At 33.9% G+C, this 15,259-nt stretch overlaps 1 protein-coding gene across 3 annotated transcripts; it reads left to right on the forward strand.

The window, feature by feature from the left end:
* Nucleotides 1–366: 366 nt before the first annotated feature.
* gogo (golden goal) lies at nucleotides 367–15,109 on the forward strand. 3 transcript variants are annotated; one of them, XM_067347798.1, is made up of 16 exons: nucleotides 367–1,298; nucleotides 4,038–4,179; nucleotides 4,518–4,770; nucleotides 7,192–7,396; nucleotides 7,738–7,959; nucleotides 8,063–8,212; nucleotides 8,385–8,733; nucleotides 9,518–9,648; nucleotides 9,723–9,968; nucleotides 10,105–10,360; nucleotides 10,551–10,772; nucleotides 10,895–11,072; nucleotides 11,322–11,492; nucleotides 11,795–11,936; nucleotides 12,261–12,459; nucleotides 12,553–15,109. In XM_067347798.1, exons 2-16 carry the CDS (start codon nucleotides 4,119–4,121, stop codon nucleotides 13,614–13,616), a joined length of 3,849 nt encoding a protein of 1,282 aa, XP_067203899.1. In that variant the 5' UTR covers nucleotides 367–1,298; nucleotides 4,038–4,118; the 3' UTR covers nucleotides 13,617–15,109. The 3 variants fall into 3 exon arrangements, with proteins under 3 accessions (XP_067203899.1, XP_012219384.2, XP_067203898.1); XM_012363961.2 differs by having other exon boundaries at nucleotides 12,261–15,109; XM_067347797.1 differs by having other exon boundaries at nucleotides 4,041–4,179; nucleotides 12,261–15,109.
* Nucleotides 15,110–15,259: the final 150 nt, after the last annotated feature.

The following is a 15,259-nucleotide window of genomic DNA, read 5'->3' on the forward strand; positions in this document are numbered from 1 at the left end:
AAATAATTTTTTCTTCTGCTCTCACATCACAATATTACATTGGCCATTCTCATCCAACATAACATCAACCCCTCGCTTCTTGTGAAACGCCGATATTGTCTAAAGCCACCCCTATCTTCAGCGCCTTTGTAATCGCCTCTTCGCCTTTTCTTCAGAGGCAAGATCGAATCATTAAGCCGCCAGTGGAATCGGCCTTGTCTTTCCGGCTCCGAAAACACGCAACGGTGTGGCACGCCATGTATAGATCGAGTATTCATTCATAGAAGCCAACCTTCTGTCATAATGCTTACCCCTGAGACGCACCCCGCCAAACGACGAGGGTGCGGGCAACGGCGGCGATTCGACCCCCGCACAGGGTGAGAGGGGTGGCCGGCGACCCCAGCTTTAGTCGCGATGTACGCGTCGTCCCGGCACAGTTGCTCTCCGTTTCGCGCTTCTGCGGGATCCCTCATCGGCGAATAAAATCTCACGTCGATCTCATCGCGAATCTTTTTAATCCTTCCGAATAATTTGAAATGAAAAAGTGCTAATAATATCCGGTTAATTCGATTAAACTCTGCAAAGAAATATAAATTACTTTATTTCTAAACTTTGTTTTTTATTTTAAGTGATATAGTGTCATCATCGCTAATGTTGACAGTATTTCTTCCAAGCAAAATAGATTGAAGAATATGTCGAAGAGCAATAAATACTTTCTGTGTTAACTTTAAACGCAGTTATAAACTTTTCATTTCTGAAAATTTAATCTAAATTGACAAAATTGACAATTAATATTGTTATTAAAAAATAAAACCAGATAATTCCTTATTTATTAAAACAGAGCATTATTAAAAGAAAAAAGCCAATGAAATAAGAATAGTGTCGGTTTCTTAGCGCGCCGAATCTCGTAAACATTGTTCTCCCTCCGTAAGAAGATAATTTCACGTCCGTGGAGGGTTGACCCTCAGAGCGCGGGGATGCGCGCGAGGGTATTTGTACGGCGTGGATAGGCGAGCCGACAATTTTGTGTGGCGGCCTGGCTCTCGATATCGATTCCAAGAGGCCGCCGCCGCCGCCGCCGGAGTAGTCGCGCACCCTCATCGTCCTTCAGTCGGCAAAACGGCCGCTCGTCGACATCGTTGTCGTTTACATCGTTGTTATTCGCCAACGTCATCGTCGATGCGCGTAGGATCGATGAGAAGCGAAATCGATCAATCAAGTCAGAGTCGACGATCGAGCTCATCTACTGTGCAATTAATCACGCTGAAAAAGATGCGGATTGCATCGGGATAAAGACACTGCGTATATTAACAATCAAAGTATGTATATTAACATTTATATAATACAAATTGAAAGAAAAATGTTGCAAAAATATTTAAAAACTATACTACTTAAAAGTAGAAAATATCTTAAAATATCTGAAAGCATCTTTAACATGTCTGTATATTTTTGTTGTTCTCAGGAATTTATGTCAAACATTATAAGAATTTGAAAGTTTAAGATAAATCAAGTTTTGTTTAAGTTTAAAAAGTTTAGAGACTTATAGCGAAAACTTGCAATTTAAACTCAGATAAAAGACGTTTCCAATGTTTAAGTAGAAAATACTAAATAATGTAGACTTAAGATTAATTATACTACGCTTCGAGTTATTACTAAGTTTTATTTTCTCTATGTTATATTTAGAAAATATAATTTAATCTGATTTTAAGAGTCAGAAAAGTTAAATTTAAATTTGTTAATTTTATAATTTACTTAAACAATATATTCTTGATACTTAATGTCAAACCGATTTATTAGTTTATTTAACAACTTTCCACTATTTCACGTGCATACATAAGATTGCTGTTATACAATTAATGCAAATTATTTTGTTACATTGATATATTGTTGGTATATTCTATGCATGTTTCGCGACTGTCGCTTTTAAAGCACTCGACTTTATCCCACCGTCGCGCCTCTGGCAAAGGGGCGATATTTATCTGTGATATATCAATGTTAATCACCTCCACGCGTGTCTACAGCGATAAGCAATGCGTGTCTATCTATATGCGGTTGGCATTCCCTTTTGCATGAGGCATCGAACTCATTATTCCAATTGCATAATCGATCTAAATACTACATTCTAGGCCATTCCGACATATGGGTTGTCTACATTGGGCATTGTTTTTCCATTTTTCATATTCGTCGTTATAAGTATGTACTATTAACATAAAGCAAATATAAAATTAAATGCCTGAAAATAATAAATAAATTTTTTAATAATTAAATAATATAAAAACATAATAATCAATTTCTTATGACAAAATTACAAAAAAATAATTAATATATATTGCAATGTATTACAAGTTCCAATTTGATTAAATTTCCTTTTCTTGCTCTAAGAGTAATACTATTTTATCATAATATTATCTTAATTTTGCGCATGATTCTTCATAAAACAATCTTTATAAAATTATCTTTTAAAAATTAAAAAAATAAAAATTTTATTAATATCTCGTAATGACTTTTTTGTGACTTTTTAACTGTCGTATTTTAACCAGGATAGAATTTATTCATAGATCGCGTTTTCTCGTATCTAAATTATGAGGGAAACGCAAACAGTGAGAAATCTCGATTTTAACGAGCACATTTATGGAAGGGTCCACCTATTTTTGTTTTGCGATGAAAAGAATTCACAGAGGGTTTGAGACACCCCATAGAAACTAGTCAGGTCTTTCACAGATATGCGCAAATATTTTGTACACACAGGATGTAGGAAAACGATTTATATGAATATATCACATATTTAAAAGTATAATTTGAAAAGAAAACAAAATTTCACAAAGAGTTATTCTTCTTATTGATAAAAAAAGAATATATCTGTCTGAATAAATTCTCATTAAATATAACTATAAATTTTTACATATAATATCGATATAAAGTAATATAATAAAAATCATTTAATACATAAAAAATATTTAATATGCAATATAAAATATCATGCAGATATTTATTATGTATTATAAAACATAAAAAAATAATTTTTTTTATATTAATAGTTATTGCTACATTTTGCAATAAAAGTGTGATAAAAATATAATTTCATATAGAGTACAACATCATAAATGTTGCCTATACTATCGATTAACTTCGCCAATAATACGTTAAATACGAAAAATAATATGTTAAATACGAAAAATACTCCTTATTGCGGTCGACATTGTATATATAGACACAGCACGTATGTGCGTTTTCTGAAGCAGTGCACACTATAGGGACGCGGCCGATCGATACGGACGCGAAAGGACGATGCCCGATTTCGATTTCCCTCCGAGAAGCGACGCGGGGTCGCCCTAAGGGTGCAACACGTGCAATTATACAGGGCTGCAGATTTTCAGAAGCAGAGCGATAGTGCAAAACGCGCACACCCTGCACCGTGACTTTGATCGTTGGCTCAGAGCAAAATTATGCTGCTACCGGCATCAGCTTATTTGCATCTGAAAGATTGCTAAGTCGACGACAATCTTGAGCATTAATTGCTTGCAAAAATAAGACGTTTACATATTAATATAATTAATTAAAATGATTAATTGAGAAATAATATATTTTTGTCGATATATTCTTCTACCAAAAATTTACAGTAAACAAAGAAATTATTAAGATAGTTAAAAATAAAGTTAAGCATTATATCATATTATAGTCATTACATTGTATTATAGAATTATTCAATGTTGCATATAAAATTTAAGAATATTTAAAGGCCACATTATGGTACTTTTAGAGCACGTAATATTACAATCGCATGTGTGATGATTATCGTTCTAGCTAAAAATATTTCAGGAGCTTTATAAGAATATTCATTATTCTAACTGATTGTGATGTATAATCTAGGTTACTCTGATTTACTTTACCTTACTCGAACGTAATCTAATAAATGTTCTACTTTGACACATTCTAGTATGACTTATTTTACAATTACTAATTTAGCTATAATAATTTAACTATTTTAATTACCTGTATTAATTATCTGCCAGTTAACTTTGCCAAAATTCTCAACGGATTTTTTTTATTACTCTCAGCAGAATAGAGGCACAGAATTACTATCCAACCCGGGGCACCGAATCGGTTAGGCCCTGGCAATTATCAATGAAGAGCCGGACATGAATTGGACATCCGAATGGTCATTACTGGGATTATTAATCATCCTTCTCCTGAGATGTGGTAATATTTCTCAAACTTGAGTTTTAATTTATACGGGCACATAAGGAAATACAACATTAACATATTAAAATAATGTAACATCACATCAACAACTAAACGCATGATTTAATTAAAAATAATAATGCTATATTAAATATTAAACTAACAATTAAAAAATAGTTGTCAACATTTATTAAGTTAACCAATTTTTATTAATTTATGTTTAATTTTGAACATTGTGCTACATCTATATTTTTTAAATTAATTTAGTTTATAAACAATGGCAATTAATAATTTTTTCATTTATTAAAGTAAAATTTACTTAGCAAGTACTCACGTCTTTAGATTGTGATTCCTAGTTTCAGGTATCACAAGATCGATGACAGATGCGAAGGAGCCGATACTATTAAAAGTCGTCGCTCCCCGGTCTCACACAGCTTTGTCCGGCGATGTGACTGTTTTTATCCTGGACACAGGAGAAATGGAAACTTCCACAGTATCTACAAATATCGCGGCTACCAACGGTACAAACGGCATAAAAAAAGATGAAAATAAGCAAATCGATTCGAAAAAGGACAAAGTTAACGTGGGTCACGAACCGCTTGTGCTTAGGTATGTGAAAAAGTCATATAATTTAACGAATATGCAAAGTGGTGTTATGACGTCCTGCAATATTCCGCTGTTTACCATGCACCCTTAAATAAGCGACAACGAGCATTGGAATTAGATAACGTTATCATATTCGTAATTAAAGTGCTCGCCAAAATTATGAAATAATTTACATTATAAAATATTCTGACAAAGGAATCTCGCGAACCCGAAAATACTGATTTTGATGAAACTTTACACACATATACGGGGGAACAATAGATGAATTTAGAAATTTTCATTTTCTGTCCAAAAACGGTTTTAAGGGGTGAAACCACCCCTTCTATGTAGAATGGCTTTTTGCTTTTCACGATATATCTAAAAAATTATTCGAGATATCAAAAAATATTTTCTACAAAAGTTTTATAGAACATCTCTATTTAACCACCTTAATAACATTTAAAAAAAAAAATTTTTTTAAATAAAATTTTTTGAAAAATTTTTTGAAAAATTTTTAAAGAAAATTATTTAAAAATTTTTTTTTTAATTTTTTTAACATTGTTTCCTCCCAATCAAAGTCAAAATAGTCATTTTTTATCCAATCTGCGATAACTCAGTAATAAAAAGTCGTAGCAACATTTTTAGAAAACGATTTTGTAGATAAAACTTCAAGCTTTTACATTAGGAAGTCGAAAATGTTCACAGATTTTTTTAGACACGTGACAGGCCCACAAAGTGAGAAGAAAATTTTCCATTTTGTCCAGTTTGTAGTTTTCTATATGCAAAAATTACCAAACTCACAAAAACTCAAAAAAACCAATGACCTTTCGAAAGTAGAGATTTCAAGCTTCAAAACCCTTTTTTGAATTAAAATTTTGTTCATTTTTAACGAAGTTACGGCTGTATGAATTTTGCCTATTTTTTAAGAAAAATTAAATGTTCCTTTAATTTTTGTGAATAGTTTATATATGTACAGGGTGATTCACATAAGTGGGTAAGACCATATTGAATACAGGGTGAATCTCGTAAACGTATTGAATATCTCGGGAAGGACACATCATTTTGCTTTGGGGCTAAAATTTATACTATGTATATCGATGTATATCGATAGATATATCGTAGATTATAATAAAACTATTTTCAATCCCCAAAAATTACCCCTTGGAGGTTTTTTGAGGATGCTACCTCTATCTCGGTATCTTCAAATGGAAAGGGTATCTTTTGATTTAGGATTCAAATTCTACATAAAAAAATAAGACTTTTTCACTTTTGTTATTTTTTTCTAATTCTCTCGAATTTTTTAGTTATAGAGAATTTTCCCCAAATTTTGAGCTTCACAAAACGAGGTATAAAAGACATGACAACATGCATGCAGTTTGACATGTAATAAGTAAACTAATGGAGAAACCAATTTAGAATCACATAGGTCTTATAATTTTAAAAGTACTTACTTTTAATAGGAACAAAAACTTACTGTGTGCTTTTCAAATTGCTACTTAGCTAGTGTTTGTTAAAATAATTAGCTCTAAGATGTAAGTATAAAATATTATTTTCTATTTCAGTAAAAACAGGAACATTTTTTATTTATTAAACAATAGTTTACTTCAGCATGTAGTAGGTACATTGTTAATGTTATAAATTTAGCGTTATAAGTAGAGAGATAGATTTATGTTTATGTTACTGAGTTATAGATGGTTACAAAAAATAAAACGTTTAAATTCAAAAGCAGAAACACAAACAAAACAAATAAATAATTATAGCAAAACAAATTATTAATTAAATTTTTTTTATTATAACTTTATTACTTTTTCCAACGAGCTTTGGTAATTATGAAAAATTATCGGTAAAAATGATTATTTTGATGAAATTTATCACAATTACCATGTGTATTGATAATTATGTACATATAATTACCGGCAATTATGCATAATAACCAATTATTCACATTTACAGTAACATATTTACTAACTCGATATGAATAATTACCGTCAATTATGCATAATAACCAATTATTCACATTTACAATAACATATATACTAAATTGGAGTTCAGGGAATTCTAAAAAAACTAGTTTCTGTTGCAATGAATTATCTCAATTCTTGCCTGAGAAAAATGTGTTGACCATGAGTTTTTGTATAGACTAGCTCATCAATTATTCATATTTTTAAAAATATTAATCTTTCAAAAATAGGAAACTATAGAAGATAAAAATTCCAAATTTGAGATTTGTAGTCAACTTGGTGGTCTGTTAAGTATACCGAAAAAAATAAATATTCGGCAATCTTCGGTTCAAAATTATTTAATAATTGGGTCACTTAACATGGAATGACTCATTTTGCTTTTCTATGTTAAATTTCAAAGATAAGAAAAGTTAATTAAGATTGAAATCACAATATATATGATTACATTTATATGTGTTGCGCTTCGTCCGCGCATTGTTCTCAGAGTACTATACGTTGATGGCCTCACGTCAGAATTGATTGGTGATTTTCCTCTGGATACCCTACCACATAAGGGTGAGAATATTTCTGTGATAATACCTTGTGGTATCTTCTCGCGCGGCGGAATTTACACATTACGACTTCAGTACAAGTTCTCAACGGTGGCTGCCAGACACAACACTGCCATTGCTGGGCTGCCTGAAATTGAGGTAAGACACTTTCCAATTTTAAACTTAACATACACATTTTATATTACGCATGTTAAATTAGAATCATTAATTAATTAATTAATTTTACATCCTTCTCAAATCGATAGTTAATAATAACCGTATGATATTAAGAGTCTTTAAAATTATTAATAATATTTCAAGAAGTCAGGAAGAGATTTTTCTCTAGCAAAAATTAAGAAAAAATTTGGTAAATTTATAAAAATAAAATAATGATAAAATTGATTCAAGTTTTGATTTCAGTAAAAATATCTTAATGCATGTTACATTTGTAATGTTAACGTCGCTCGAAGTAATAATCTAGCTGAAATGAACGCATCTAGATAAGCAGTGCCTTAGATGTAAAGTGGCCAATCCCTTCTCTGCTTCTGGAATCCCAACATTTCGGTACATATCCTAGTCAGCCGGTAGTAGCGATCATAAAGTACAATGGAATTTCGTGTGTACCTGCCAACGGCATTCCGGTAGCGGCTTATATTTTGCAACTCATATATTGCGGCACTACCGTGGCCGCCTGCGATCCACAGAATAACAATCGCATGCAAGTAAGTGCTACATATGTAAAAGATAATACGTAGAAACTTTGTGTATATTTACCAAGTGATAATTCTCGAAATCTAATCTTTAACGCTCTACAAATTTTCCTAGATTCTCTATTATGAGGAAATAAATGGATTTACTTCGCTAAAAGTCATTAAACTCAAGTGTGAGTTTTTTGGACTTGCCGGAAATTATGCGCTTAGATTAAGAGCTTCGAACATCAATCCTTCCGCGCCAACAATTAGCGCGTATATCAAGGTGATTAAATTTCTCGTTCTAAAATAATGAAAACAGAATTATCGCGATGAACAGTAATTACAGAAGTAATTTGTGGAAGATTAAAAGGTTGATGTACGTTACACGCTTATTACAACGCAAATAAATTAATTGCAAAAAATATTTACGAACGCATTTCTTTTTTCGCTCGTAGGTGGAATGGTCCGACGAGTTTAGCTTCAACATTCATGCGAGATCAATTTATCCCTGCGAGGGATCGGCAGGCATACCGGTTCTCTTCCAATATCCCGCGTGTCGCCTTCAGGGCGATCGCGTGCGCGTTTACGGTCGTCTACGAGCGGATGTGAGCTCCCTGGCACCACCGTCCGCTTTACATTACGTGGCGGAATTGAAGGCGGCGCCGGGAAAGCACTCGCTAAACTTCGACTGTGATATTTTCACCGAGAAGTTCATCGAGTACTGCTTCGTCTACGTGAGCCAAGCGATCACCGGCGCGATGGCGGAAGTAAAGCTCGCGTGCATACCCACCTTCCCACTATTAGGTGAGTGGCATGCAAATACATCTGTTTAAAAACCAAGCGCCTCCGTTCCCGATAGATTTACTGCCTCATAATTCACTTCGAGATCGTGCGATTGCGAGACACATTAGTTTTATCCTTTTAACGAGCAGCGGGATTGCTCGCTGCTCGATCTGGGTCAGAACAGAAGAATAGCTGTATACATTTCCGATGAAATAAAACTGGAACATGAATAAATTTGATTAATGATTCAATTGCAATCTTAACGATACTATTATGTTTAGTTATATAATCTTTATCTTTGATGTGATTTATTCTTAAAATTTATTAATTTTTACTGTAATATAAAAATATATCGAAAATTCTCATTTTTTGAATCATAAATGAAAATTTAATTAAACGATTTTAAGGAATAAAATTGTTCAACTGCAAATGGTAAGAGGAGAAATACATATATTCATATATTGTATATCGTATATCCAAATTCAGTAAGCAATTATAGATCTATATTCTGTTCAATGAGAGAATACCCACGGATCGGACGAAAACTCGTCTATTTCGCGCAGGTTTCTTTTCATAGAACGCTTAGAGAATCTCTCCCCCCCCCCCCACTCCACATGACTGTACTGCTATACGGTACTGAATAGCGCGCAACTAGAGCGCAACGCTCTCCCCACTTTGTCCACTACGCTTCTCTTATGCGCAGACCGTGGGTCTTCTCTCACTGAACTGAGTATAGATTAAATAATCGACTTCTCTGAGAGACACTCCATACATCCCTTCCTTTATATCTTAATTATTAATGCAGAAAACGACTCAGCTGGTTGGGGTCCTTGGAGCGCATGGAGTCCTTGCAGTAGCTCCTGCGTGGGTGGCACTCGCAATCGATATCGATTTTGCGACACACCACCTCCGAAGTATGGAGCGAAATTTTGTCAGGTAGGTTTAAAAATTGATGATGTAAAATGGACAATCAAACAACTTAATAACATATCTATAATAAAAATGAAAAGGGAAAAGCAGTTGAGACGGAATCGTGCGGCGGCATCGGCAGGATCGATTTTCATGAGACATGGAATTCTGAAGGCTGGGAGTGCCGACACGGAACGACATTAGCAGCCACGAGACCGGAAGTCACGGCGCAAATCGGCGTTCAATGTCGGTGCGGTTGTATCGTCAATTTCCAGGATAAAACTTTGAACAAAATCCTGGCGGCGAACACCCAAGCTTGTCCTGGTCGTTCCTTTTGGTTGTTGCAGGTAAATTTTGCATACTATAATATAGTATTTTTATATTCAAAGCTTAAATAATTCATTTTTTTTCTGCTAAAATATAACAAATTTATTTCTTCGTCAATTTTTGGAACAAATGTTTATCTGATTCCAATTTGTACAGGCAAAGTCCAACTACGTGGTCCGATTACACTTGGATCAAACGCAATTTCCTTGTCCTGGACAATATTTTCGTGCTCGTGACGGTGATTCGCTGAGCGCGGAACTTTTAACGGACATCGCATTCGATAAAAGTGCACCGGCAACAGGAACAATATTTTCCTCGGGTCAGAATTTGTTATTGGAGTTCTTCAGCGATGAATTGACCGCCTCAGGAAATTCTTGCGTGGGCGGTTTTCTCGGACACGCGAGCATGTTTCGTAAGTATTATTAATTCATATATGTATTAATTAATTGGATATTATTAGTTGAATCTTAACATTTCTTTATTAATATGTACATTTCTTTAATAATTTTGATAAATTAAATGCAACGTGTAAATTGTTCATATTTTAATTTATACAATTTGCTATTGCTTTGCTATTTATTTTTAACATGATTTAATTTTAGAGAAACTATACGAAAAGAACAAGACATCACTGTCGCTCTCATCGAAAACAAATTCCACTCTCACTGTTGAGCAATGGATCTTCTGGGGACCCGCGCATTTGGCGACAGCATCTCTTTTGATACTCATATTCTTTATATCTATTTTTCTAGCACTACAATTTGCGCTTAAATATAGAAAGTATCATATCGCCGAAGATTTGGATACTTTAAGCGATCATTCCGGTAAGTATCTTCTATAATAACAAGATAATACAAATTTAATATTATATGTTAAATAAATATGGAATATAAATGCATATGCAAAGAGATATAATTAATTGCTAAACTCGCCCTAAATTATTCAGGATGCAGCGAAACAATGCACATGGTGGGACGAGCAAAATCGATGTCTTCTACCACATTAATCTCAGAAGTTGTATCCTTAGTGGGATTGCCAAGAAAATGTACACCAAGACTGTCAAAACGCAAGCTAGCTCCTTGTGCCATAGAGGATGGTTATGATAGTTCAGAAACTTTAGCGGAGTAAATAACTTGTTGCATTTATTAAAAATTAATATTAACACAGTTCAATGCTTTTGCAATATCAAATCTTTATTAAACTTTACTTCAATATGTAATTTGTTAACATTATTCTGTAAAATATTAACTGTAAAATATTACAGTTCTGCTTTATTTGTCGAATTTATTATTTAGGCTCTATCGATCCACTAAATATTTTATTGTGACCTACAACATTCTAAGATATACTTCTAAATAATATATATGTAATAGATATGAAGATGAAACCAGTTTGAGTTCGACCACCTTGAAGTTCAAAGATAATGAGGAAAGCTCAGAGCGAAGCGTAATACCGAATAAATTACATACTGATGAAACATCATCAACAGTAGCGGCTATTATGGCAGTTGGACAGCCGGAAGTAAAATATGCCCAACCAGTCAAGTAAGCATATAATTAATTTATTTCCAATAAAAATAATATTTAGGTATAACAATCCGATAATACAGACTGCAAAGTATTTAATTAATTGAAATTTTAATCATTTACGTAAAAGATATTGCGTAACAAATATTGTGTCTAACATTGCAATAAATATATAATAATCCTATGAAATTGACTAATCGACTAGAAATTGCTTAAAAATTTATATTAAATCACACTGTAAATAATATCATTCTTAGCCATGCTTTAAAATGTATCTGATAGCTGGTTGGACAATTTACAATTTGTGTGTTACACTGCAGATTACGTACTCTGGGATCTAATAGCCCCGCAGCAGACAAGCTGACATCGGACGATATCAGGTGTCAAAGTATAGCGAGCATTACTGACAGTCCGCATATTGCAAGACTTCATCGCTATACGTCCACTACTTTGCAGTCCAAGGTAGAGAAGGTTTAATCCGATTATATATTCTTTTTGTCTAAAACAAACATAAAGTAGACGAGTATAAAGTAGAGAGAGCACGATAAAAGCAAATTATATATTTTTTCATAATTTTAATAAGTAGTAATATTTTAATAAATAATATATCACAAAAATATAAAAAATAAAAACGTTAAACAAGTTAAAAAAGCTTTAAAAAGATAAGCAAATTAAAGTTAATTCTACACACAATACATAAACAAACTTAATGATAATACTAAAAAAGTTTAATATCGTTATTTATTTCTGCAATTGAATAAAATTGATTCAAAATCTCGGTATCAGGAATCATCAATGAGCAGCCCGTTATCGAGTACCTCTACGTTGCGCAGCGGCAAGGAGACAAAGGATCGTCGAAATCGCGAGCGACTGCTCCAGGGGCCGGGCTCGGAGTTCAGCCTGACAAATCCGGAAACGGATATGGAGATGGACTATTACGATTACAACGTCGCGAACGCCGGCGCCGCGCCGGGCTCATATTTAGGTATGGATCCAGCTTTTCTCCTATGGATTCCTCCATTGTCGATGTCCGAGGATTTTGAAAGTCCATCTACGGATCGCCCGGATTGTTTTCAAGGCACGACGACGACAAGCCCATTATATCGACTACCGGAGAGCACTGAGGGCGCGACCCTGACCCCGGCCGAGTATCGACGAATACGACAACAGCTTGCGTCTAGTGTCGAGGAGACTGGATTGAGCTTCGAGCAGAAACACCAGGACTCGACGTCTTCGTCGTCGTCGAAGAACGACTCGTCGTCAGGTGGCAGTGGTAACACATCCGAGGACAGCATCAGCAGCGAGAGACCCGCCAGGTTGAACGAACGCCTGCTGCCTATCCACCGGATCCTGGAGGACTCCAGGACCCGCGTAAGCGAAGAGTCCTTATGCGGTCAGCTCGCGGACGACAGGACAGCATGCGTCATTCCGAATCGCCTTCACGCCGTTAAATCTGATTTTTTCCAAGAGCAGGATATCTCGAAGAGCAGTCGGCAGGGTGATTATGTAAATCTTTCTGACAGCATTCTGGTAAAGTCAGACGATAAATTGGAGAAATCAAAGCAGAGCTCAAAGAGATATTCCGAAGATGTAACCTTTCATCATGAGTCTTCAAACTCGCTTGTGAATCAAAAGGCAAAGGATATTTCTCCGGAAGACAAGAAAAACCGCTCCCTCAAGAATGATAATACGTCCAAGTTTCCTAGCAAGTCGACGAGCTCGAAGACTCAAGGATACAAAGATATTGCGGATGACAAGGATAAGGATCTTCAGGGTGTCAAGGATAACTCCAAATCCGACATTCTTCTGACAAATCTGAATGTAACGGGCGGCCAATGCAAATATCGAGATTTCACGCAGTTTACACAGCCTCATGAGACTAAACTGTCGGACTGCACCAATATTGCGATGATCGAGTTCTCAGGACCGCGATTAAGCACGCCGGCGACAGCTCGGAGACTGACGACGGACAATCTGAACATTAGTCTGAAGAAGGAGATTCAAAGTCCGGATTATGGGGTCGAGAGCGACATAAAGGCGGAATCGCGAGAGTCCTTCTACGATCTGATCCGCGAAAACGAGAACGGCATCAAGTTTGCAGACGATGATGACGAATATATTGATAACAGAGCAAACTTGTGAAACCCTGTAATTGCTGCATACATGGAAGTGCAATAAAGATTACTGCTTTTTTACGACTAAGAATATTGTAGCGGCTTGGCGATGTTTCGGGAAAATCGAAAGAAGTCTTGACACGTTAAACGCTGTTATTATATTTAACTTTTAAGTGATTATGTGAATATTTTTTAACAATTAATATTAGAAGAAAAAGGCAAAAAGAGCCATTGCTAGTTGTCTGTGCAATATATTATATTATAAAATTATAAAGACAAACGTTTCTGCCTATGTTAGACCTTCATCAGTGTCATTACAAATAAATATCATAATAAACGGTTTCACAAGTGTCGAAGCGCCTTACAAACAAATGAAATGATATACGCATGATGTTCTTGATGACAAATAATTTCAACGAAAACTTTTTTCCATATAGCAAGATTGATAATTGTTTTTTAAACCGAAACTGTATGTCCGATACAGAATCATGGAAGAGTCAGAGACCAAAATTATTCAACAGAATGCTTTCATAATGCATGAAGAGTTTCTTAAAAATCGTGGAGTCCATAATTAAAACTGAAGATATAGTTAAACTAAGTCGGGTGATTGAAATGATATTTATCTTTTCGCCTTTTTCTTCTAATATTAATTGTTAATTTAGTGGAGCCTTATTATTAATATTTGTTAAATATTTTTTAATTCTGCTGTTGTGTATAAAAATGTGATGTAATGTTGCAAATGTTCCATGTTCTCTTCATAGAATAATTATAAATAATTGCATCGCCAAATTAACAATATACCGAATAATCATTAAATAATTGAATTAATAATTCATTAAATAATTATATAATGATTATTTATTCTTACAAATAATAAAAATGCTATTTTATTCATAAAGAGATAAGTAATCTTTTTGTAAAAATGCATATTTTCTTCATTAACTCGCGCTTACTTATAGTTTAAGTATGGCCCAATATCTTAAAGTTTTTAAGGAGGAGGAGGAGGAAAAGGAAATAGCAATTAACGTGTCAAACTATATCTCATGGTTATTATTTTTTTAGCGCAGAAGGACGGAAAAGTAAATTTATAATTGCTGTACATATAATTGCTATTTTTGTAAATGTGTATATTATCTTGCACGAAATATGTAAATATGTTCCGTCCATTGCATTAAACTATATTTATTTCGAAAATTCATAACCGTGCTTCAATTATTTTGCTCTTCTTTGTACTTTTTATGTATTGTGAACTTTGGGGCAGCCCTTTATATTCTTGATCGAAATATTGTACAAATAATTAGAAAAAACGTCAATTAAATTAAAAAATTAGACCTTATATTTTATCACTTTGCTGAAATAAATCTTATTCGAAATATTTCGTAGTATTTCGAAATTTGCACAAAAATCGCACTTATTTAATTAAACGCACCGTGTATTCGTTGTAATTTCTGTAATAGGTTGATGTTTTGTGGAATTACCGCGTGTACACGATACAGAAATAAACATTTCTCGTATGTAATATTCACGTAGTCTTCCATTAAATTATTGTTGATCATAAAGATATTTCAACATTAAAAAAAGTAAAAAACCTTTTCCTATAAAAACTAAAATATTTATTTATTGGAAATAAGTTTAAGACTTTTAATTTTCAACTTGGTCTGAAAATAGTTT

The sequence above is a fragment of the Linepithema humile genome, chromosome 1 (assembly GCF_040581485.1).
Source record: "Linepithema humile isolate Giens D197 chromosome 1, Lhum_UNIL_v1.0, whole genome shotgun sequence".
Taxonomy (NCBI): domain Eukaryota; kingdom Metazoa; phylum Arthropoda; class Insecta; order Hymenoptera; family Formicidae; genus Linepithema; species Linepithema humile.